The sequence below is a fragment of the Melopsittacus undulatus genome, chromosome Z (assembly GCF_012275295.1).
Source record: "Melopsittacus undulatus isolate bMelUnd1 chromosome Z, bMelUnd1.mat.Z, whole genome shotgun sequence".
In the NCBI taxonomy this organism is placed as follows: Eukaryota; Metazoa; Chordata; class Aves; order Psittaciformes; family Psittaculidae; genus Melopsittacus; species Melopsittacus undulatus.
Genome location: NC_047557.1, coordinates 43,961,157 through 43,987,114, shown reverse-complemented (window position 1 = coordinate 43,987,114; position 25,958 = coordinate 43,961,157). Strand labels below are relative to the sequence as shown.

At 37.9% G+C, this 25,958-nt stretch overlaps 1 protein-coding gene across 2 annotated transcripts in view; it reads right to left on the bottom strand.

The window, feature by feature from the left end:
• The window catches only part of AOPEP (aminopeptidase O (putative)), a 194,441-nt gene that overhangs the window by 19,750 nt on the left and 148,733 nt on the right, over positions 1 to 25,958 (bottom strand). For both annotated transcript variants that reach the window (XM_031054131.1, XM_005154922.2), the window contains exon 14: positions 4,779 to 4,895. In XM_031054131.1, the coding sequence (XP_030909991.1) occupies positions 4,779 to 4,895 (117 nt within the window). The remainder of the gene's footprint in view (positions 1 to 4,778; positions 4,896 to 25,958) is intronic.

The window sequence follows — 25,958 nt, the reverse complement described above, 5'->3', positions numbered from 1 at the left end:
GAGTATTATCTAGAACTCCCAGTGTTGCCTTTAGATACTTGTAACTAATCCAATTTTTTACATGAAAGTCTTCAAGAGCCTATCAAACAAGATAATGTTGCACAATCATACCAAAAGAGATGGTTTCCATGTAGACCAACTCTCTATGTTCTGCCAAATCCTAGATACTGAATAAATCAAGTATCTGCATAAAATAGTCACCTGAGAAAGACAGGAAACAAAAACAGCCCAGGCCACATTCAATGCTATTATCCTAACGTACTGTCTGATGGCAACTGTAGCTACTTTATAACATATCCCAGTTCTCCTCAGTCAGCTGGACTTCCAGCTGGACTTTGTCATCTTCAAGCTGCAGCCAGCTTCTGTAATGCTTCTCTTGGACACAGGATGTGGTACCTCATGGATATGTAGCCTGTCTATGAGCTATCTTACTATGTAGCAGGAAGCAGCACAGAAAAAATAAATAGGGAACAGGAAGAGAAAACTGAGGACACAAACATTCCTCCATGCAGTTGTCTGACAAAGTCTTAACCACAGTGGGTTCAAGGCACTGAAAAATAATAAAAAAATGGCTATAAACATTGAAACCTTCACTGCTCTCAAAATGTTTTTTAAAGATATTTTGGATATGTTCATTTTAAATAATTCACATACGTGAATTTCATCTCTGGAAAACAAACTGATAATTTTGTACCTTCTCATATGTTCCAAGGAAACAGCATATGGAAAATAAAATCATGATTTAAGGAGCATGGCCAGCAGGTCAAAGGAGGTGATCTGCCCCTCTACTCTGCTCTCGTGAGACCTCACTTGGAGTATTGTGTGCAGCTCTGGTGTCCTCAACATAAAAAGGACATGGAAGTGTTGGAACAAGTCCCGAGGAGGGCCACGAGGATGATCAGGGGAGAGGAGCACCTCCTGTAGGAAGACAGGCTGAGAAAGTTGGGGCTGTTCAGCCTGGAGAAGAGAAGGCTCCGTAGGGACCTCATAGCAGCCTTCCAGTATCTGAAGGGGGCCTACAGGGATGCTGGGGAGGGACTATTCATTAGGGACTGTAGTGATAGGACAAGGGGTAACGGCTTGAAACTTAAACAGGGGAAGTTTAGACTGGATATAAGGAAGAAGTTCTTTACTGTGAAGGTGGTGAGGCACTGGAATGGGTTGCCCAAGGAAGCTGTGAATGCGGTGTTCAAGGCCAGGCTGGACAGAGCCTTGGGTAATATGGTTTAGTGTGAGGTGTCCCTGCCCATGTCAGGGGGGTTGGAACTGGATGATCTTAAGGTTCTTTCCAACCCTAACTACTCTATGATTCTGTGATTTGTTACAGAAGTAGACTGAAAACCAAATAAAAATAGGAGGGAGTCACAAATTCTGCAATTCAGCAGTTGTCCTACGAGCCTCTTGTAGCATCCAAGACTGGGGTAGATAAGCTTGAAATGCAATTCAGCTATCTGTATCACACTTCTGGCTCACTTGGCTAAAAGGTTGCTACCAGAGATGTATTATGCATTATGAATCAGAAATATGCTACCTAACCTCTGAGGTTTCTTTTAGCTGGAGCATTCAACATCAGTGTTTGTCTTAGAAGGGAGAGGCTACCATTCCCTTCATACCATCCTCAGAAGCTAACCATCTGTGGTGAGACCTCATTGGAGAGGCCAGGAACTATACTGACTTGCTGAGGTGATCCCAGGAAAGACACAGCTTGAGCATTCCTTGAAGAGAGAGGTCAAGAGTTAAATTCCAGGCAAAGGCTGGCTCATGCCTCTCTCCTCTCCTGCCTGCAACGAGGAAGTCAAAACAAGGCAGTTAACCTGCTGCAAACCTTCATCTCCTTTCTGAAGTATGATGTGCCCTTATGTTTTTAAGACTAGACATGGATGTGATAACCAGTGGTCAGGGGTACCAAACTGCTGCTGGCAACCTCTCCTGAGGACAGACCTGCACGTTGCCATGGGCAAGTGCAGGCACTGCCACGTGCATGCCATTTTACAAGTTGAAATAAAGATGCTTCAGAAGTACAGATATAAAAGCTTTAAGAAACATGAATCAGGACTACCCACGCTGTACTTGTGTAGGACAAACTTTACAATCAACCAAACTCAATGAGCCTTGGCCACCTTTTCCACAGTAGTTTCCAAGCTTCAGTGTGGTGCTCCAGTGGGAGCGTGGTACAGAACTGAAGTGCGCATACGGAACATTCAGGTCCTTTAAAACCAGCAGAAACAGGAAGGTGGTTCCGTACTGCTTTCATCAGTAAAATCCACCAGGCATCTACCCCCTTTACTCCTCCTAACACACTTATCTCAGAAGGTGAGACTATCCAATCCTCATTCCACTATGAAGCGTGGAACATTCTTACCCTTGCAAAAGTGCTCAGCAGCACATACACACACTGTTCTTCATATTCCCCCTGATACTGTAAGAAAGCCTTTTAGCTACCTACAATACATCCAGGGAAAGTCTTCCAAACCCCGAATGTGTAGATATTTCATGTACATTTTTTAAAATCAAATTTTGTTTGAAATACAGAAAAACATACTTCTTCATGTACAACTCTCAAATACTATTGGCCATATACTACTGGCTAATCCCTAAACCAAAAGATTAACATGAATTTAAACACTATTTGTCAAAAATAAAAACACCCATGTCCTAACAATTAAACAATTTCCTAACTTTCTGCACTGGATAGAACACAGCTGACATCCTCACTTAGAAAAATTGCTGAATAAAACCTCTGACATTCACAATTTTCTTTTTTTTCATTGGCATGCCTGCAAATTTTTATGCTTGTATTTTTAACGATCTATTTCTGATGTTTACTGAGAGCATCTGAACTTCAGTAACACAACAGGATCACTGTGATTAATGTCTTCATAAATTAAACCTAAACAAGAACAGCTCAGCTGTAGGCTTGGACTGTGGTTCTTTGCCCCTGGGTCACAAGAAAAATCCCTTGTCCTTCCCTCAGGTATGTGAGGGCTTGTGAACTTATGTTCCCTTTAAAGAACTGTAGGTGTCTGGCATCTGGTGACTGGTCTGGCATCTGATAAAATACTAATGGTAATGTTATCTTAGTTGTACTTTTAAATGTCTGCTAAGCCCTTGCTTTCACTTTGTAAAATAAAATGGAGATTATGCTCCTTTCACTGAGGCCGCAATTTTGTGCTTGTTTTTTTTTGTTTGTTTGGTTGGTTGGTTTGGTTTTGTAAAGAAAAAATTCTGACAGATCATGTGTGCACTTCGAAATAATACCACAAGGAAGAAATAAGGCCTGCGAGTGGAGAGAAAAGAAAAACCTGAGACACCAAAGCTTGTGGCCTGGTGCTTACAATTCACAGGCATGAAGCTGTAACACCACAGCTATTGCTTTGATCTATCTCCCTATTAATTCTTCTTCCCATTATAGAATGCCTGACATTTAACTGGTATTCAGATGTGATTAAAATATATTCTAATACCTATAAATAGAAATATTGGTTCAAGTACTAATTAAGAACAAATCTGGCATTTGAAAACCTCTATCAACAGAAAAGTAAAAAGGTGCAGTAAATGGCAACACTCAAAATAGTCTATTTTTTTCTGAGAAAAAAGCTAGACCTCTATTCTATTGATCTTTATGTTAATGTCTGGATTCCCAACTTTTTGTAAGTGTCCAGCCAGCAACTTCACCATAAGAGTAACAAGAGAAATTTTGCTCTCTCTTTCGATTTTAATTATTACCAGAAAGTTTCGATTGTAACAGGGTAAGTCATGCACACTGACTGTCCACAGCCTTCAGAGTAATTTTTAATTAAACTAGTTAAATGTCATGTTAAGTTTACCATGTTCCCTCTCTGCACATTAGTTTGATCATGTGCTACTTCCTAACTAACCTTTGCTTATATATAAATCTACACATCCCTTATTTTCATGACTGATTCTATCTTCTTACCTCCCCTTCTGAATACTATGTACTCAAAGCAGATTCATTACAAGGGTGTTTTCAGCCACAACTTCTGCTGCCTAACTGTCACAACTCCCATCTTGAGAAATTCATGGGACTCTATGAAACAGTCAGCTCTGTGTGTTGTAATAAGGCTTTACTGGTTTGCCCCTCAAAGACATTAATCTCTTTGCAGCAGAGATGCGCATATGTGCCTGTAATAGGGAATTCACATTCATGATATCATATAAACCACTGTTTTCCTTAGATACTGTTAATATCCCTGGCACTTACTAGGAGCAACTGTAAAGAACTGATTCTCCCTTAAACTCATGCCCAAAACCAGAACATACTGTGGTCTCTCTGGAAAGCAAACTTTTCTAAATCCTGAGACTTGGAGCAGTCAACAGGAACAATACAGGCTGACCACAGGAAAGAACAGTTTTAGACCATAACAGACACAGTTGCATTTGGAGTCAATAAACACAACTAAAATGAAATGTGCTCTAATACACACTCACTGTGTCGCAGTGAGAAATTTAACACTTGAGCAAACATGCTGCCCAAGGTACATGTACAATAATTATGGCATCTATGCTCCGCTGTCTCCTATTACCACAGTATATAAACACACCTGGTCCCATATAAACCACATAGAAATACTGAGTAATTAAGGCATCTGAAGATGCAACAATACTGGAGTTAAGAACATCTGATTTCAGACTCAGACATGGAAAAAAACAGAAACAACCCATCTGAATGAGCCTGGATCCTAATCCTACTGGAACACTATTACTCCTAGTCAACAATGCAATGGTGTATGCTGGTGAGATTTTTTTTAAGTGATTACCTCAGCATCTTGCTCCCGGAGCTGGTACGTTTTCTCTAAGCACTGCAGTATTCTAGGACACAATGTCTTCACCTCCAAGAGAGACTCCAGAAGTAAGACCAGCTGGTCAGGGAGAAGCTAAGAGGAAAACAGATGCCAAATGTGAATAAAGATCTCTACTGACTAATTAAATGGAAACAAACCAAAGAGGATAAGATTATGATAACCTATGTACTTCAAGCATGTGCCCGAAATACAGAAACTTCTAATTGTTTCTGAAAAACCTCAGGGTTTACATGTTTATGTTCTGAAAGACTCCTGTGCTGGGGCTCAGTTAAGATTCATTTTACATGGTTTTCATTACTACAGTTAGATCAGATCTAAAACATGCTTATCTTATTGAAACATAATCATAGCTTATTAAGTAAGATTTTCATGGAATACATATGCTAAGTAATTCTGTGTTGTTTGGGCTTGGAAAGAATAAAATACCAGAATAATTTACAGTGCATAGTTTCAGGAATCAACCAGACATATGAATGTGTATTTTTTAAGTTGGCACTTGTTAAGTTGGCACTTACATGATATTATTACAATGAACAAGGAAACACAACACAAATAAGTGACATGCAAAGTAAGTGTTGCAGCAACACATTTTGGGTTTTAGTGCAGTGAGTCACAAGCCATCCATCACTGTATGGTAAAGACATGTTAGAATGTTATGTTTGTGGCACATACAGTATATATCTATCTATATATGTATAGGTATTTAGTAGTCACCTGACTCCAGAACCTCTAATTCTCAAGTTGAACCTACTGTAACAAAAAAAAAAAAAAAGGACAAGAAATCTGATGTAGCAAGTGCTTAAGTGCTCTGTTTAATAGGCTTATAGGATGAACAAATAAATAATTCAAACAGAGCTGACAGAAACTACACCAGTTGCCAGGAAACATCTATTGGAAATTCAGGGTTCAGGGTGATCAGTCAGAAGTTTCTTATATGCCCCAAAGCTTTCCCCACTATTCATCAGTGCAGGGCACCAAAAACAGAAGGGGGAAGGGAGGAAGAATGTGAATTTAAGGTTTTGCACACAAAAAGAAACTAGCACTGCTCACTTCTAATGTTCTCCAGAAAGATTAATGGAAAAAGATATCCTGTTATTTCAACACTAATTCTAGCTTTTATCACATTTGGTGATCCTCTGCTCCCGCCTTGCTGTCTACATCCCCCTCTGCTGCGTCAATGCATTAAAATGAATTCAGCTAAACGAAATGCCTCTTCCAACAAACAGCCCCGGCTGTGAGGTATGCACTGAACAAGTCAGGACCCTCATCGCTGACAGCATGTCCACGAAAATACCTAGTATCCTCTGGTACATCTAAATCTGTAAAATATTGCCATTAACAATTGAGCAACATGACACTTTTTTTCCTTTCAGTCTGGCATAACTTAGCATTAGTACCTAAACAGAATAAACAGGGAAGAAATCTCTAAGATTGTAATGCTTTGGTTTCCTTGCATTTTGTTATCCTTCAATTTTTTTATCATTAAAGTTTTATTCTTGGAGACTGAGCAAAGTTCACATCTTACTGGCTCTTACTGGAACATTTTCTAAGTGATACTGAAGCCTGCCAACAAAACCGAGTTGTTAAAAATAGTCATATATTTCAAAATATTGAATATTTCAATTTCAGACCAGCTGCTGAAATGCAGTCCAATACCAGTTACCTGGACATGGTGAGACTCACTAAAATATAAAACAGGGAATGCTTCTGGGAAGTGGCTCTGCTGAGTAACTGAATTCATTCTGAGCACTAATATAATCTGAAATGTTGCAGAACACCACGCATAGAAAGGTAACTTCTCGTTTAGAAAGCTTTCCCTGCTAACAAAGACAGCAGAGCAATACTTAATTTGTAGAAACTATAGAACAGCTTCTTTAATACATAGGTACAGAACAGCTGAAAGTTATTATTTTATATCTCCAGTATAATTGCTATACAGATTCACCCACGGAAAGCTATTCTTTATGATAACATTATAGAATCTCACTGAAGCCAACAAAAGCGCAGCAGCTGAGCAACAGCCATGTCCTTAACTTACCTCTGCCTGGTGTGCATTATGGGTGAAGTTTTCAGGATTATGGGTTAAACTCTCACCAGTTTAGATTTGAGACTACAGATTAAAAAAAAAAAAAAATCTGAGCTCATGCCTTCTGCTTTTTTTCCCACGTTCCAGCTGCCCGAGATGAGACTTTACATACTGGTCCCCAGCTCAGGACTTAACTAAAATTCAAGGTAAGCGCTAGCAAGCGGCATGGGGATGGGGGGGTGTTGGAAGGAGTACGGCAGATACTAGCAAAAGAAACGCTGAGAGACCTGTAACCAAAGTGGCACTAGTGGGCGTAGCTATTACATTTTGTACTCCTGCTATGTTCTCTTTCGTGTCTTACCCTATACGAACAAAAGAGACATCGCCTAAGAGCAAAGAGACATAAAGCTTGGCTGAAGTTTCACGACAGACTACTATTGAACTCCTGCAGGGGGTTTGCAATCTTTTCCCTGAATACAGTCATATGAATAATACTCTCTGCAAAGCAGCTTTTTAGCGGCTATAAATGAGCTTCACAAAATTGAACTCAAATTCTCTGTCAAAAACCCCATGCTCCATTATTTTCTGTTTTCACCACTGCCATTCTTATTTGTCCCACCCACCTGCTACTTCTCATCTTTCACACCATGAGAATTGTCTGGGTTCCATGCTGTTAATTTCCCATTTGTTTGCCTTATGCTTAATACAAAGGCACCCTTGCTTTTAAATGCTACCAAAACATAAATGCTATAGAAAACAAAGAGTAAACTTATTTTCAAATATTGTGAAGCCTGTTTTCTTTACAACAGGTCATATTCTGAATGCATACTGAACATCTAACATACTGTATAAAAAAACACACAATGCAGCTATAGCAAAATGCAGCAGAATAAGTTTCACTGTGTCAATGTGTATCTCCAAGTTGAAAATGTTTAGAAAACAACCCCAACCACAAAATTTCAATGTTCCTGTTAATAAAATAAAATAAATATATTTTACAGATATGTGTGTGTGTATATATATATAATCATACTCTGAACTGTACCGGAGCATGCTCAAAATGTTCTAATATATGCAATTATTAAAGTAATTCAATCAGGAAACGTGGCAAGTATCAAGTAGTTTTCATTACAGCAATGATTGCTGCAGCAGCACCTATTTATATGGCAAACTAAACAGCTCGTGGACCAAACAATGCCTACCGCATGGAAACCATACTCCTTTTCCCAGGGTTCCCCTTCCCCAGTTGCAAGTACTGACAGTACAAATAAATACTGTTGCCATCAAGTACACCAGAGGTTTTCTATCATGTTCCAGATAATTAAACATCATCCCCACTATAACTATGTATCCCTGCAGCTTATACATTATCTTGCCCTTAAGACTGTAAAACTTCTGCAACTCTTTAGCCTTTGAAGGGAGTTTGCTTTGTCCTGCCATTAAGCAGCCATTTGTCCTCTGCTTCCCCTATGTTACCTGATGTGGTGGTTTAAAAGTTTGAATGATGAAGCTGTTAATACTAAACCAAACTGCAACTGACTTGCAAGCATCAAAACTAGGTCTGTATTTGAAAAAGGCAAGACGAAAGAATTAAAGAAAATGTAGCGAAATTGAAAATATAACTCAGCCTACTACCAAAGCAGCTTACTGGCACTGAGATTTAATGTATACTAATTTGTTACAAGACTATTTCAAGACATAAGTAGGTTTGAAAAGGTTTCTACAAATAATCTTGGAACAAACACGAGTTTTCTGACTCCTAACCCTAACCTGTAAAAAGCACAAAGAAAACAAATCTTGCCTCTTCAAAAATCTGATATGGCAGCTACAGAAGTTACCGACCCCACACCCCAGACCACCCACATGAAGGACCGTATTTATCAATTCCTACATTAACAAATGCAGTAAATGCCAGATTCACCCCTTATACTAGAAAAAAATGCCACTGAAACATTTGACTACTGACCTTTCACAGCCATGAAACGTGACACAGATATATCTACTTGAGTATCCACAGCACCAGCACTTCCACTGCACCCCTAAGCCAGGACACAAATCACCAAAAATTGTACAGCTGGTATGCTGCATATCCCATTTGCTCCTGCCTGCACTTGAATGAAGTCATTGAAAGCCTCCTCCGAGGGGAAATCTGCCTCAGACTAATGCAGCAACCGATTGACAGTGGCGTGATTTCTATTATTACTCCATTATCACACTGGGATCTGTGCCTAAACGAGCATACTTCCTCCCTGATGCTATTTCCTTTTATCCTGGCTCTAGTCTAAAAGCGGATCAATGGGAGTAATATATATGATGTCACTTCAATTTACAGCTACTGCCTCCTTCTCACGCATGCACAGATAGATCAATTCTTCCCAAAAATGGTTAAGAAATGCTCAGGGAGACTCTTCTCCCAGAAAAGGGTTCTCTGCTATATTTGTCTGTGTAACCACAGCAAGGAACTGTTTACACTGAGCAAAAACAGGGGGGAAAGGAAAAAAAAAGTCACTACTGTGCAGCGAAAAATGCTGGCTGAAATACAACACAAACAAGACCCAAAACAGAATTAAAGCAATTTGACCTTTGAAAATTATACAGAAAAGTTTCAAGTTTCTAAGAGCAATATATTTCTCCTGTACTACTATAGAAGGCAGTATCATCCCCCCCACCAAACATGAAATGTTTTTTCATTTGCATTTTTACAAGACTTTCCAAAGTCAGAACGAACTTCTTCCCACCCATGAGGAAAGAAAGGGAAAAACCCCAGCCCAGAGTTCAATAGTGAATGGTTCCCTTCAGACAGAATTTAATCTTAGAATTATGGAGTTGTTTACGTTGGAAAAGACCCTTAAGATCATAAAGCCCAACTGTTAACCAAACACTGCCAAGTTCACCACTAAACCACGTCTCTATAGCACCACTTCTACACATCTTTTAAATACCTCCAAGGAGGGTGACTCAACCACTTGCCTGGGCAGCCTGTTAAGATCTCCTTATTAATTGTAGATAAGAAAAAATTGCTACTAGTCCATGAGACAGGATTTTTAGGGCCAGGCCTATAAACCTGAATACCTATAACAGACCTATACCTTGAACTGATCAAACAAATCCCTGCATGAATCTCACGTTAGAAACACCCCACATAGAAAATTTGCCCCTTGAGGGATGTTTTCTGCAGGCTGTAACTAAACAAAAGGGGGAAAAAAAAGAAAAGAAAAAAAGGAGCAAACAACAACAAAAAAACCCTTTTTAAAACAAAATATCTCTTCCTCAAACTGACCAGAAAATTGTTAGTATGAAAATTCAAGAAAACACTGTTTACTGAACATTTTTACACAGACTTTGTCATTGTTTACCTCAAACAATCTTATTCATCTGCACAGTGACTTCTTTTAAATGAAAACACAAAGCCTCCCCCTGCCTCCTTCAGAGGCTAAAATGTACTCATATCAAGTAACATATGAATTCAATAAAAATGTCCATGCAAACAGCTGTTAGCTACCACAGTGCAATATACTACTGAAGAAAGTCTAACTCTAAAGGAACCAGTATGCAGTTTGATTACTACACAGAAAAAAAGGAAAAAAAAAACTAATCTGCAGTTGACAAAAAAAAAAAAGCTTTGAACTGGTTCACTAAATAAAACCAATCTATGCCACAGGCTGCCGAAATTTCAGGAGTCCATAGCGAAGCAGTCTGCTCTGTTTAACTTTATTTGGGTCAGTTTGTTTATGACTTCCCTCTTGATAAGAAATCAGCTCCCTTTCGAACACTTATGAAGATATCTAGGCTTCACTACATTTAAAAGCAAAATAAATGTATTAGTAACATATGCTCATCTACTTATGAACTACGTATCGATGAAATGTCTTCCCACTGCGTGCAGTTTTTCCTCAATCTCTGTTCAGATGGCTCTTTCTGTGCTTGGCAATTCGTTTCTCAACATCTATTTTAAAAAGGAAGAGTGGGAATTGCACTGTGTTTTTATCAAGGATAAGAAATTCATATGAATTTTGCATCAAAAAAATCTTACTTCAAGAAGTAATGATTGCAACCAGTTCATCAGTATTTGATTTGTGTCACACTTCAAAATGCTGCTCCTGAGACATGTCTGGTACCACTTGATTCATATTAGAAGACATGAAAATGACACAGAGCAATTTATTTAATAAACAACTGCACTTCCACGTAGTTCCCAGTTACTTTCCTCTTTCAAACATCAAAATTAAGGATTTGGGTTTTTTGGAAGCAAATAATCCATGTCAGAAATCATTTTAAGGCCATTACCCACTCAAATACTGAGGTTTGATTTATTCTAGCCACATATATGAAAACATTGCTGGATGAAGGACACAAATCCCAAAGAACTGCACAAACTTAAGTATGCATGAAAGTCAAATGACTTGACTTCCTCTGAGTTTTAACACTCCTTTTTGAACTCAAGGACAGAAATAGCAGTAATGAGAGTGCAATTCTGGATATGGAAGCAATAAATCGTATGACCCAGCTACAGTTTCAGGTGGGTTTCTGGAGCGTTCAGAAATGTTTTCTGCATATTTTTGGTTTTAATGATAACTAAACCTGATATGTGCAACACTAACGTGTCCACAAAGCAACAAAATTTAGGAAACTTTTTCTAACTGAGCAATATATTCAGCATTTTTGAAAAAGGTGCTGCCAATGAGCAAGAACTTTAAAAAATGTGGCTGCTTCTTTGAGATGCCCTCCTCAAAACCTGTCCTAAATTAACACTGATTTGTGAAGTAATGTTTGCATGACAAGTGCTTGTATTTCCCTAAATTCCACAGACACCCAATTCGGGAATGCTCTTGGGACTACTTAACATGCTTAAATTTCATCATATTCATACAGGGGTTTTGTCCTGTTACACTGAAATGCTATCTTGACACTGTTCAAACCATTGTACAAATCACCTCATATTACTTGCACCAAACCCTTTGGCACTTATGCATCAAATTTTGCATTCGATTTTCTTATCTGAAAAATATTTGTAGGGTAGCATGAAAGCAAAAGCAGATACAGAAACTGTGGGTATATACATTACAACACTGTGAGATGACAGTAAAAGGATTTAATTTTATCAATATTTTAAGCTGAGTTTCAATTTGGGAATCAACAGCAAAAATGAAATTTTAAAGCTGTTTCACATTCTGTGCCCGATACTCTGGTTATGCATTACCAGTAACGATTTTAAAAGGCCAGCTATTGGTACCAGTCCATAAACTGAAACTTCTTCTCTTGAGCTATAGGACAAAATATTTTCCCATAATTTACTTAATAGAGAGAAGATACACTTATGAAGAAATTCAACATCTGCAATCTAATATAAATGCACTGAAATGTCAAAAACAATTAAACATTTATGCTCTAACATACTGCTGAGCCAGCAAAATGAAAACCAGGTGGCTTCCACTACAAGTTCAGTCACGTTATAGAGTGCTTTCCCTCAACCTGAGTATTCTCAAACAGAACATTTCACCATAACGACCCTTGAGCATAATAATTCCCTTTTAATTATAATAGGCTGCACATTGTCTATTCCATGTAGATTATCATCTCTGCCACTTATTACCATGATTCCAGCATGTGATGTTCTTGTTTTCAGATGAAATGGCCACAGCAGGAGAAAAGTGAACGTAAGAATCAAGATTCCAAGCCTGAAATCACAGTCCACAGAACCATTACTTGGACTGGTAACAGGCAGCATTGCTCTGACAAAAACTGAAGCTGAAGCAGGCAACAGTACGATCTTTGGTTACCCCTTCACTCAATCTCAGAAGCCTCCAGCACTGGAGATGTAATAAGAACATCAGCCCATGATCTCCAACCACGTGAAAGCAGCTGACATGAAGACCACCTTCTCACCTAACAGCAGAACAAACATTGGGCACTTAAGGTTCAGCAACCTGTTCATCTAACTATAAAAAGCAAAGCCAAGGAGAACTCTGGTTTTATTTTCCAGACTGTTAGACTACTACATATTAAAGGAATCATACAGAAGAGCAACAAGTCTTAGCAATTGGTGGAAAAAAATCTTATCCACATTGTAGCAGATGCTGAAGTGGAAGTATCTGCCTCTTAGGTTCCCTACCCAAATACTATACATCTCAGCTACTCCAAGCTACGTGCTGATGCTGAGATCAATGGCAGTATAAACCATTTCACCTTGAATGACCATCACCTAGATACTCTGAAAACAAACAGACCAGTGATGTCCTCTGAGACATTAAAAATTGCAGACTACAGCAGACTTTACAAACCAGCATTTCAGTGGCCAGTCTACCAACTGAAATGAAGAGTTGAATCATTATCACTGTATGCTAGCCACAACTATCAGTGAGAGCACCTTCAGACAGATTTCCTTTATTTTTCTGACTGTATATACTACAAGAAAGAGGGACAAACACCTAAGGGCCAAAAGAAAAATTAATTATTTTTCTAAGCTTTGCTAAGTTGTAAGTTACTGACCAAGTAATCACCCAGCACTGAAAGTGCCAAATGGGAGTAACTATCCTGGGCAGTCCAAAATCCTTGCAACAGAACTGTTCAAGGGCTAGTTTGAAGAAGTGTCTCCTTTTTCCTTGAGAAATTGGCATGTACATGTAAATTTCTGGAACAGAAATTGATCTGCCTATGCCTACCAACACAGGACTCACTCAATACCCAGAGTTCATCTAGGATTGTGATCTTCAAGGATCACAGGAAATTCACTGCTTCCCAGCTCTCTTGCAGTGTGGCCAGGTCTTGGGGCATGACTTGTTTACCAGAACATCTTATTTTCTGGTAAGTCAAGCAAAAAAAGTATCTGCTCCAAAGAGCAGTCATCATTCAGAGGAAGAACCTAAAAGAGAGACAAGAGCTTTCTCACTCTCTCCTCTCACTTCTTCAGCTGCTGAAGTGAGTTACATCAATTCTATTTAGCTCATGGTTGCAAGATATGACACCACCAATGAGGGCTTGCTGAAGTTCATCATAAAGCACTAATGACGTTCACAAGCCTTACTGAAGGAAAAGACTGAGGCACAGACGGGAAATTGCGCTTCTGTCACTTGACCCTCTACTCCTGGAATCCACAACTCTTTTTTCTACCCTTTTTTACTTCAGGGTAACAGGTGATGGCTGACTTCCAAGTATAATTATGTCAGATGCCTTTTAACATTTGTAGATCAACTGCATTTACAGATCACAGTAGCACTATTTTCTTCTGACCTGAAATCTGGTTCTGATGCTCTGTGTGTTCAATACAGCCTATGCATGCTCCTAACAATTTTTTGAACATACCATATCCATTTTATCCTTTGTTATGGGGGTTTTGTTGTTTGGTTGGATGTGTCTGGGTTTTTTGGTTGGTTAGCTGGTTTTGGATTTTATTTTTTGCTTAGTTTGGTTTGTTGTTGTTGTTTGGGGGGATTTGTTACAAATGCAGCCAACCATATTGAGTGGACTCATGTTTCAGAAATAAACACATACCTCCAAGCAAACTTTAATCATAGATGATCTTACAATAGATGTTAATTGTAACAGATTTTACCTAAAACTAAGACTGTGTAGGTGATGCTGAAAACTTAAAAGAGCAGTAGGTAGAGTTTGCAGCCTCCATTGACTGAAGATGCAAAGATGCCAATCCATCACCATCAGCTTCTGAATTCTTTTTTTAAGTAAGATCTCACAACAGCCATGGCTAAAAATTTCCACTTGTCTGGGAGAGCTCTCTCATTGCAGCTGAAAGTGATGCAGTTCCACAGTGGCTGTCACTTAGCTCAATGACCTCAGTGTCTCAAAATGAAGCCTTTGGCACTACATAAGACTAAGTTGTACTGAACACTTCGCTGCGAGTGTAGCAACACAGCTTACCACATGCCTGTCACATTGGTCTTCTAGTTTTGACACTGATTTCCACCAGAATCCCCTCTAACCCAGCCACTGCAGCCTGTGCTGGTAACAGCATGAAGGCCACCTCTGACTGCTGACTGAGGATCACAGGTGACAGACAGCCTCTTCCTCCATTCCAAATTCTACACTCAACACCACACGGATTTCTTGAACTTCCTAACGCATTTATCGAAAACTTGCACTGTGGACTAAGGTCTGGTCACAAGCACCACTACCTTCCACTCCAGATGCATGGCAAGTTTCCTAGCTTTTCCTGCTCTAGTACAGATATATAGGAGCATGTACTTAAGGGGGGAGCAACCCTTTCTCCCTCCCAAGAAACCCTTTCTGAAACAAGACACTCCACTGCACACAGCTCTTTCCAGGGGAGAGGATGAGACAGTAAACAACACATGACAGATGTTAGTTCACTGCTTAATGCACTTGTGGAAGCTACTCAGATCCTATGGCAATGAGTGTATGGTAATGGTATGGAACAGAACAAGCATATCCCATTACTTCTCATTCCCAATTAAAAAAATATGGGTAAGATTTTATTTAAAACTGTTGCAGAAAACAATTACCATTGGAAAAAAACCTAAAAAACCTCAAGCCCTTAAAAGATCTGAGGACAAGTGGACGAGTGTTGCATGACACCCTTATTATGCACAGTGCTATTTAAAAAGATGCTGTAATTACTGGCAAGCATCTAGCTGCCAGATATTTTCTTTCAAAATCCTATATAGGAGCATTAAAACTAACTATAAAAATAAATCCAAGCTGAAACTTGCTGTATACCAATTCTTTCAAACTGTAGTTCGACTTACAGATTCTTAGCTTGAAGAAGTGCAAGAAATTGAGGGGCTTGAGACAGGATTTGCACACTATTGGTGTGTGTAGGAGCAGGCCTTCATGAAAAAAAACCCAGAACAACCCAAGGCAAAAAAGCTCACCCGCAAAAAAGCTCACCCACAAAAAAGCCAGCAAACCAAAATCTAAAAGTGATTTAAAATCCTTGTTTTCAGAAGTAATTACCAGATAAGATGTGATTAAAAGTGCTACATTCTGCTCATGTTTCTCAGAAGAGATTTTCTGTAATGCCAAGGAAGATACGTGAATTATTAAAAGGGAGCAGGAGTGTACTGACCAGTACTTCCACATATAGACATGGCATTAATAATTACTTTTAGATTCAGATAATGGATTTGTTCCTTGACTCATAACTACAACTTCATGTGGGAACAACTCTATTCAATTTCATAGAATAACATCAAAGTTGTAGGCTCTGAAGAGCTCTCTTGAAAAAAATCAAAAATTAGTACTTTCTTGTGATAATAGAAAGGTGTGCTGGTTTTATGACAATGCAAGTGACAGAACCAGAGAAAAAAATGTTATAGACATACTAAGCATGTACTAAGTTGATGAAGAGATATGAGCAAAATGCATGACATTTAAGGCACAAACTCCCTTATAAATTCACTGTCACAGTTCGGGTGAAACTAGAGGCTTTAAATATATTAATTTCCTTATAAAATAGGGATAAATATAATTTCTAGTGCTCACTTCTAACACTGGTGTATGCACATACTCATACGACAGATGCTCACATAATAACTAACTGAAAAGATTTTACCTCTCTCCAAACTTCTCTTTTTCAATAAAAAGTCCCATTTAAAATTATTTTTAAAATTACGTTATCTCTAAGGAAGATTCAATGAGTTCCTTGAAAGACCTTACCTTGATAAACCCCCTCCATTAGGTTTATACATCTCATTTCAGAGTACCTGGTATCACTTAACATATTTATATAAAATACAGGTACTTGCCACTTCATTTCCAGAAGCATGCACAAAGACAAATCTTCTTGCTGAAATGGGAGAGGGTTCCAGTTTCCTCATTTTCACAGGTTTTCTATGACATATTCTATCAATTGTTTACTACAACCTTCTTTTTCACATATATTTGAAAATTTCCAGTGCTTTACAAATGACTGAGGAAGAGCAAAGCAGTTGTTGCAGAAAAATAAACCCCAAAACCCACTGTGAAGTTATTTAGTTATATTCTGAAAGTGTGCAAATAAATTATTCAATTTACTGCCCTTCGTTTCCATACTATTTTCCCTTTAACAAAAGGATCTAACACAGATAAAGCGGAGAATATCCTGTATCATACAAACTCCTGACACTTTTGGGTTCCACTCTGTACAATTCATGTCCTGATTAACCCATACCTTTTTATGTAAACCTGGAGGAACCGCTACAGGCCACAGCACGACTTCGTAGTAAGCAGGCATCAAGCAAATACTGCAATAAATAGCAGGGGACCTTATCCTCTACAAACCAGCATTTACTTAGTTGTTTATTTCCAAGGTTGCATGCTATTTAACTTCTCCCTCTTCAGGAAAGGTTGAAGAGGAAAAAAAATATTGATCTCTGAAAAGGGTACATGGAAAATTTGCTGACCTCATTCCATATTCCTTATGAACTGAGAGCTTTTATGCACTTCAAGGGAAAATTTACTTGCATAAGGAGAGCAAGGCCAAGAGTTAATCACTGAATTTACATACAAATGTTAAAACAATCAAGCAAATAATGCCAGGGAGCAGTGGGCTGACTGTGTAGCAGTAGAGTGTTATTTATATGTGAAAGGCTGGATAATCACTAAAGTACAGCGTTTCAGCAGGAATTCATAATCTTATCCTCTAGTGGAAACTGTCGACCAAAAGTTGGTGTTCGCAAGAACCTACAGTGCTGTGCAGTGTAACAGAACCAGGTTATTTACACAAAAAGCTTAAACAGTGTAATCCTACAACTAATTTAGGAAATTACTTGGTAACATCATCTCATTTAAGGTATGAAATAAAAGCTTCTGAACACTGAAATGCAACCCATTTCATAGTAGAATCATAGAATAGTTAGGGTTGGAAAGAACCTTCAGATCATCCAGTTCCAACCCCCCTTGCCACGTCACACTAAACCATACCACCCAAGGCTCTACAAGCAAAATACCTGCTCAGTATGGATCTTGCTCATAAGCAAAAGTAAGTGCTCACTCTGTCAGCTCATTCCATCACATGAAATCAATCTCTAGAAGTATCATTTCAAATCTATGTATGCTGCTGTGGCTAAAACAGACCTGAAGTTTCCATTATAAATTTAATTCTCAGGTGTTTATAACTTAACTATAAAAATTCCCTCCAGCAAGAAACATGGCATTAAAGTTCTCAGCCTGTAAGAGATTTTTAAAAGATTACTTTCACTATTATTTTTCCCAATAAAATGTCCAAGGCAGTTGACTGATACAAGACAAGTGTCTATAACCAAACTCCTACTTTCTAGAAATGAAAACTTGACAACTGATTCAGATGAGTCTAATGACATTTGCAATTCCTTGAAATTACAACAGCTATGGTAATGAACAGTGAATAGCTATGGCTACTTTAAGGAGTAAATATTTTGCACTGGCAAAATTAAACCTTCATAGCTCAATCTTAATTAACATAAAAGAAACTGATAGCACTTCTTTCAAACTAACTAGTAGTGATTTAGTCTGCTCTGTGTTTTTCCACATGCTTAAAAGCAACCACCTTAATATATATCTCAAAATCCTGACCACATCATCACCTACCCCAGGAAAACCTCAAGACAACCATGGTTTATGGGTACAACTCTGCAAACACTTAGATGTAATTAACTTTGCATTCATGAGTACCTCCACTGAAAGGAAAAGCAGCCTACATGTGCTCACAAGTTTACAGCATCAGGCCTTCTTAAATGTCCCCTTTAAAAGGACATTACAGGGTTTAATAAATGAATAGCAGTCACACTGTAGAATTTTGCAGCAACAGTGCAGCTATTGTTTTTTCAAACTAGAGGATTTTATATTTTACAGAGTCAGAGCAATTTCTATTATTTGCTGCTTATTTTCTTCAGAATTTAATTAACACATTAATTTGTATAGAACTTTATACAGCCCAGTCTGAAAATACACAGAAATAACATATTCTTAGAAATTTAATATTTCTTATCAACCTGTTATTTTTAAACACAGAGAGCTACAACAGTATGTCAGGTTTTAAAGCAGTTTCTATGCACCACTGACTTCAGCCTGGGAAATTGCTGCAGCACGGACTTTCAGTGTACATACCCGCAAGTCCTATAAAGCCAAGAACCAAACGCACACAACATCTCTGGAAATTGAGGACCTCACAACCAAAGTGCATACATTATAGTGGCCCAAGCAAAGCAGGCACTATACACTGAGCAATCCTGTTCCTCTTCACAGTTACTTCACCATAGATTGTTAAAAGGCCAAACTCATGCCCATAATTAGATTAGCTATGCATGAATGTCTTAATTTTGCTAATTACCTTTGTCTAAATTCCAAAGCCAAAGGTTAAGTTTAAAGAAGAAAAAAAACATGTCAAACAGCTGTAGATTTCACTATTAGAAAAATTTAACCTTGAAGAAACATCCAAACAGACATAAGAAGCTGATTACACAGGTATTGAATATATCTTTTCTGTGAACTATTTAGAAAGAAGCTGCTTGTGTGTTACATGCCTCTAAAGTCACAGAACAGGTATCAGCTGTGCTGTAAATGCCCAGTCTGGCTCTGGCAGGTAAAACACCCTCAGCCAAGTACTGCTGTTTTAACATTATGAATAAACTCTGCATCAGACAGCAATTTTCTTTCATAAACAGCCCTGAAAAAAGTGATTAATGATAAATCTAAGTTCTTAACCACTACTAATTGCAAATAGGTGAGAGAAGCATGAAGGTGATGTGAAAGGAATTTCACCGATATTCAAAAAAAGCGTTGTAACTCATATAAGCTGAAGTACTCCAAGAAGTGGTATGACACATACAAGAGAAATGCAGTGTTACTGTGAAACAGCCATAAGACAAGGCTATACTTACTGAAAATGCATTTCAGTTCCACTTACTTGGTGAGAGCACAAAGTCCCTTAACCTCATACTTTACTGCTGTGGCTTTATAGTATTCGCCTCCTCTTCAGACTATGTATGCAAGCACTTCTTCTTAATCTAAATCCAATCACAAACCAGTCTTAAACATGCTCCACCCTTGCAATTACATATTGCTGTCGGTGATCGTATTGCACCTCTTTCTTTCCCTCTTCCTTTTCTGCACAGTAGCCCTTTTTATTCAGTGCCCTTCTAGAAGCACTATCTCTCATCTAATAACCACATTAATCAGAAATTTTAATTTTGGCATTTAAGAAACATAAAACTAGTTTTGACTAATCTTTCAATTCCAGGGGCAATAATAATAAAAGTAAAGCCCTTTTTCACCTGCCCCCAAACATACATTATTTTCTAAAAGATGAAGAAGAAGAAATGTCATCCTTTTGCTTTTTGTAACAAGATCAGAGTGTCCATTTACCTAAAAGCTCTGCTGATTTCAAGTGCTAGCACACTGACTTTAAGAAAATACAAGCAATAATCATTTCCTTCTACTTTAATAGCTGAAATACCAAATAGGTGCACTGAGGTTTGCCAAAGGCAGTATGTATTTCTTAATCTTGGGAATAATTGCACCTTATTTTATATGCAACTTTAATGTTGCATATAAAATAGAGGCAAAAGTTGCAGTCTACTGGAACTGCAGTTTCTGTTAATTATGGATACTGTACGATTAGCATGCTTACAATAAATCATAAGTGCTGGTCTGCATGATTTCACAATGGCAATCTCAGCTGACAGGGAGTCTGGCTGGAATAAACAAATAAAGCAATGGTATTTCAACAGGTCTGTATCGTTAACAAACCCAGTGTAAACTAGCAGCTTTTCCACTACATACTGCCCTTCTATGTTAACCATAATAACAAAAAAAATAGTTTGTCCAAACAGAAACAAAGTGTTTACAATGCTGATTGGTTCTGAATGCATCTGCATGCAGCAAAAATAATAAGGCTCTCTACCTTTCTGGGAGGTATCTCAAGGGAAAGAACAGGAAAGTGACAACAAAGACATGCTGTGATACAGCAGCAAGCCATTTTTTTTTTGTTCACAAAGCTGCCCAAGTCTCATACAGTGCTGAGAACTGTTTCTCTCTGGAAAATGCCTTTTCCCTTTTTTCAGTCCCCTTGGGATCCTTGACCGTACAGTTTGAACTGACCTGAAAAGTAAAGTGGGGGTTGTGGGTGGGGGAATGAGGGTGGTGCCAGCTACAAAATCCCAAACTGTCACAACTGGCTTTTTCAGCATTGTACATAGCTAAATTTACATTACCAAGGCAATTGGAGCTTATTGGCATAAATACTGAAAATGATCAATTTAAGCTTAGCAACCTTGCAATTAAATGACAACATTTGCCTCACACTATAAGGAAATCAAATTAAAGGCCTCTCAATGTACACAATACGTCCTTCCTTTATTTATTTATTAAAGCTCAAGTTTCCAATTCCACCAGTAAGTGCTCTCTGTGTGCCCAGTGGTATAGTGGTGATATACATACTGCGCTGTGTATCATAGTGTGGCTCTAAATTGCAGGGGTAGACAGAAAGAAGGATTAGTTTAATCTAGATTTTGGATCTGTAAAACTGCAAGGAACATAATGGAAGCTGGTAACTTAGGCAGCTGAGACCTCAACATCATGGGAAAACATACTGCTGGCTTTTAGCCAGTTATTTCTTGAATGCCTCTCCCTGTTCCACTTATATGTGCTCCTGTTTACAGCAGTAAATCAAATGTTATTATCTGTTTTTTAAAAATGGGCTACAGGTCATCCATACAAGAAAAATGGGAGCTCCATTACGCTTTTTTTTTTTTTTTTTTTTTACTTATTCTATGTATTTTGCCGTGTTTCTTTTCAGTTCTTTGTGGTTTGATTTTCCTCTATTTTTGGAATGTTTACTTAATGTTTGACATCTTAGTGTTTCCTCTGGGCAGTCAGTTTCTCCAGTTTTGTTGTTTAAGGTTTTTTTTGTGCCTTTTTTTTTTTTCAAATTACACAGAGAGAGGGAAGAGAAAAAAAAAAAAGATTAAAACCTCTCCAAGAAACAGGATTGTAAAGCCACAAAATCCGGCAGAGTGACGGGGGGGTGTTTATATATTTTTAACTAGCATTTTGAAGGTAACTAGATTTCAAGTTGAGCATTTGGAAAAAAAAGGAAGACTAAGATACTTTGCTGGATCAAAGGAGAGAGCTTTGACAGGAAATAGAGGGGAACAAAGAAGCATGCTTGTATTATGAAATCAACAGAAGGCAAGAAAACACTGCAAAAAAATAAATTCCATTGATAGGGTGACATTTTCTTCCCACTTTACACATTCCACCCTTTCACCACTTTTCAAAGCCCCTGTGGGTTTTTTTTTCTAGAATTTCAATGTAACTGAAGTAACTCTCTGACTTCCTTCTCATTTTCCCACATTTTGTGTATTTGACACTTGATTAGGTCTGTGCACTCACCCACAAAGAGACTATCACCAGAACACAGTGCATGGAAGTACCGATGCTGCGCTTAAAACACTTCTAATGTGAATGGCAACTACAAAGTGCACACACAAGGCCACCTTCCCCAGGGGCAAGTGGGAAGCACTGGGTGCCTGCTGTACAAGGGACAGGCGGGACATGCTGCCACTTGGCACTTCAGGCACAGAAAATACTTCTTCTTTGCTTTCAAAAGCCTCTTCTAAGCTACTTGTGTGCAACTCGCATGAGCTGTGTCTAAAGGCTTTCAGAGGTGTGGTTTATGTGAGGGAGGCAGCCAAACATACCTGGAAATCCGCAGACACTACAGTTAGATTTTTGCTATTTGTGGCCAAAACAACTAAACTCATTAATACACAATTCAAGGAAGAATAACCACGCACTGCATGATGCTACCTAGCACCTACAGAAGGATTTTGTCAAACTGTATTTTGATGTTACTAATTTTCTACCGCATTTGCATTTCTAAGTTTTAATATCAAGCAACTATAACAGTTAATTAAATACCTAGAACCAGAAGTAAAACCTGTTGTATTCTGTGCAATTACTATTTAAAATCTGTATCTTTCCATTTCACACACAAAATATCTTCAGTACTCCACAATTAGTTTATATTGGAAACAGTGCTCAAAGCTATCCTCAAAGTACCTTATTATGAAAGGCAGGTAAAAGTAGTCATTACTGAAGTGAAATTAGTATTCAACGTGAAGTAAAAAGATACTGTAAGGGAAGTCAAGCATGGAAACAGAGGCTCAAATTAAGTATCTGTATTTTTCCACATGAAATTTGATGTTAATTTTCTAGTTATATTAACTTACCACATACAATTTCATAATTACATTTTATGTAATTCTTCAGTAAACATATTAGGTAAATATCATGGGCACTTTAGGACAAGAGAGCCTGGCCATGTATTTAAGATTAGTTGCATGTTCCTGATACACTGCTACTGTGAAAGAAGTCCTACTGTGAATAACTATAAATCGATTTTTCCCCATTATACAAATCAGCAAATGTATGGAAAAACTAATCTGCAGCACACTTTTTAATACAGATTTTATTACAACTTGAATGGAGCAGTGAGGGAAATTACTGTTCAAATAGATGTTACATACTTTTTTTGCACATTTGCACCTTCATTACAAATTGGAAATAAAACTGCGTTGCAGAGCAAATTAGTAGGTCCTGACATAAAGATACAGTTTTGCTCTATTTTTCTGAGAGGTGTGCATATAATAATATGCCGTTATTGCGAATAACATAAGTTCTGCACAAACCCATTCAGAACAGGCAAGATAATATCTAAAACATAATACAGTGAAAGGATAATTGCAACAGTTTATGAATGATGACAGAACTGACTAAACTAAAGGCTGAAACTTTTTAAGAGGACTTCAGAAAACTATCTTCTGACAACAGTGCTAGAAACAAAAACAACAAAAAAGAGGACACAAGTTAAATCCAACAATATTAAAATCTAACAAGTCTGTATAGTGGATATTAACTTTATTTTTCGTTATGTTACATGAGCTGTCAACCACTCAAAAAGAGACTTGCACATGGTTTTTAGAAACAAGGAAGTCTGAGTTGCAACTGCTTTGCATCAGATTTATGTTAAGCATATAAGACATAAGAAACTTAATTTTGCAGCAGTACTTGTTGAGACAAAATTCCCACAGATTTCAGTGAAACTCATCTGCATAAGCACTGTAGGGTGGGGCACCTTCTGAGTAATCATGTTAACATACATGCGTTATGACAATTTAATTTTATTTTGACATGTTATATTCTTTTGGTCAGATTTAAACTTCCAGCCCAAAGCCGAAACATGACATAAAGAAAAAAAGTGCTGCAGGAAACAGCCTTGCTCAAATGCAGCCGAGGTTGAAGTCAGCATGTAATGTACTCCTAACTTCCCTGTTCAGAGCTTTTGTTATTGAGGACACCTGCACACTGCATCCATTCTTATTTAGGGATAGCATATATACTGATATCAAGTTAAGTTAACCTAGGGGAAAAAAAGGTTTCAAAATAGTATGTGTGTGCAGAGCAGTATAATATCACACTAATCTACATGCTTACAAAATAGTAAAATTCAGTATAGATGTATTTTCAAACTCATAACACAAATTTTTTAGAAACTAGCATGAAGCTACAATAGAACCTATACCAAAAAAGCACGTTAACTAATATATCAGAAGTATGTATTATCAAGGCATTTTCTGATACATGCTTTGGTAACTGGAGATCTGTCCAAAACTTGTTCTAGTAAGTTGACTTCAGATGTCTCTGAATACATTACAGAAACAGTTGCGGCCATGTAGACAAATAGATAAATGCTAAGTCTTGGCTTTTTTCAACCGAGAACAGCCAGATATGTATGAGCTGCGAAAATGCAAACTCTGAATGGCACTGGATGGAAAGCTTACAATTTACATCTCAGCTATAGAACGAGAATGAAAGGAATTGTTACAATAACTCACAGCATGAGAAAATTAGGGGGGTTTATTTATACATGTACTGTGCAGCCAACACTGACACCTTCACATATTCATACTTCTAATGTTTAACCTTGTACAGTAGTGGCAGAATAGAATTTTTTCCTCCAGTTTTGTACTATTCTTTATTGAAGTTAGGAGCTAACCAAGACTTACACATTCACAAGGCCCATGTAAACTCTGTGAATCTTGGCTTCTGAGCTAGAGGAACTATGTCTACAGTGTCTGTATACTTCCAACTTTGTAAAAGGATGAGTGTACTTCTGCCTATGGTCCTGCATGCAAGAAAGATCCACCAAATGGAAGAGAAGCTTAAATATTTACAGTGGACTTTAAATGCTCTTTTCTAGATAAATTTCCTTTCTAAAGAAATGCAATATTAAAAGAACAAACAATCCAAAACAAAAAAAGGTAGCTAAATGAAGTGAGCTTAGTTGCCTTTTAGTTTAGGTCCTACTGAAAACCCCATCCATATCACAAAAGCTGCCCTCCCATCTGGCAATGCTGATGGATGTGACAATTGAATGAGTGTGGAAATTGAATTTCCCTCTCTCCCTGTAGGTGGCCCTTACAGATCAGCGTACAGGAGCGTCAGAACTCTACGCCACTCCTGTCCATGATTCATCTGTTCCATGGACATAATCCTTCAGACTGCAGCTCCCTCAGTATAACACTACCTAAGGGAGATAAATAGAATTAAAAAAAAAAAAATCTTTATCTCTCTTTGAAACAGTGATTTAAGATAAATGTCTATTCACAATAGACATTTGCAATAGGAACTCTCATTGCAGGCTCTTACTAATGTGATTTAAGCATGATTTTGTTTCCACTCAGGAAGCTTAAATTAATTTAGCTGTTCCTGAACACTGTTACAGAAAGATGAAGTACCCAGTGGCTCACTACTACAGTTCCTAGCTCAACAGGAGCTACACAGTCTGCTACACAGTCAGTTTATGCTGAAAATTTACTTGCTTTAGCTACCATTACACAAGGGATTTTATACTATTACACTGTTATCCCATTACATTCAGGTTTTAGATTTGCATAGAATGCCTAGAAAAGCAGAAGAATTCAGATCCTTATGCGTTTCATGCGTACTAAATTACCAGCTCTGAGAAGATCTCTGGCATATTCCCCACACTGATGAGATACTCTCATTAATGTGCCCCAACACTGTGAAGTCTGATGTGATTTATTTCCCATGATTGTCTGCTTTCATATTCTATAGTAGTAATAGTAGTAGCTGGTGGTGGTAATAACAATAAC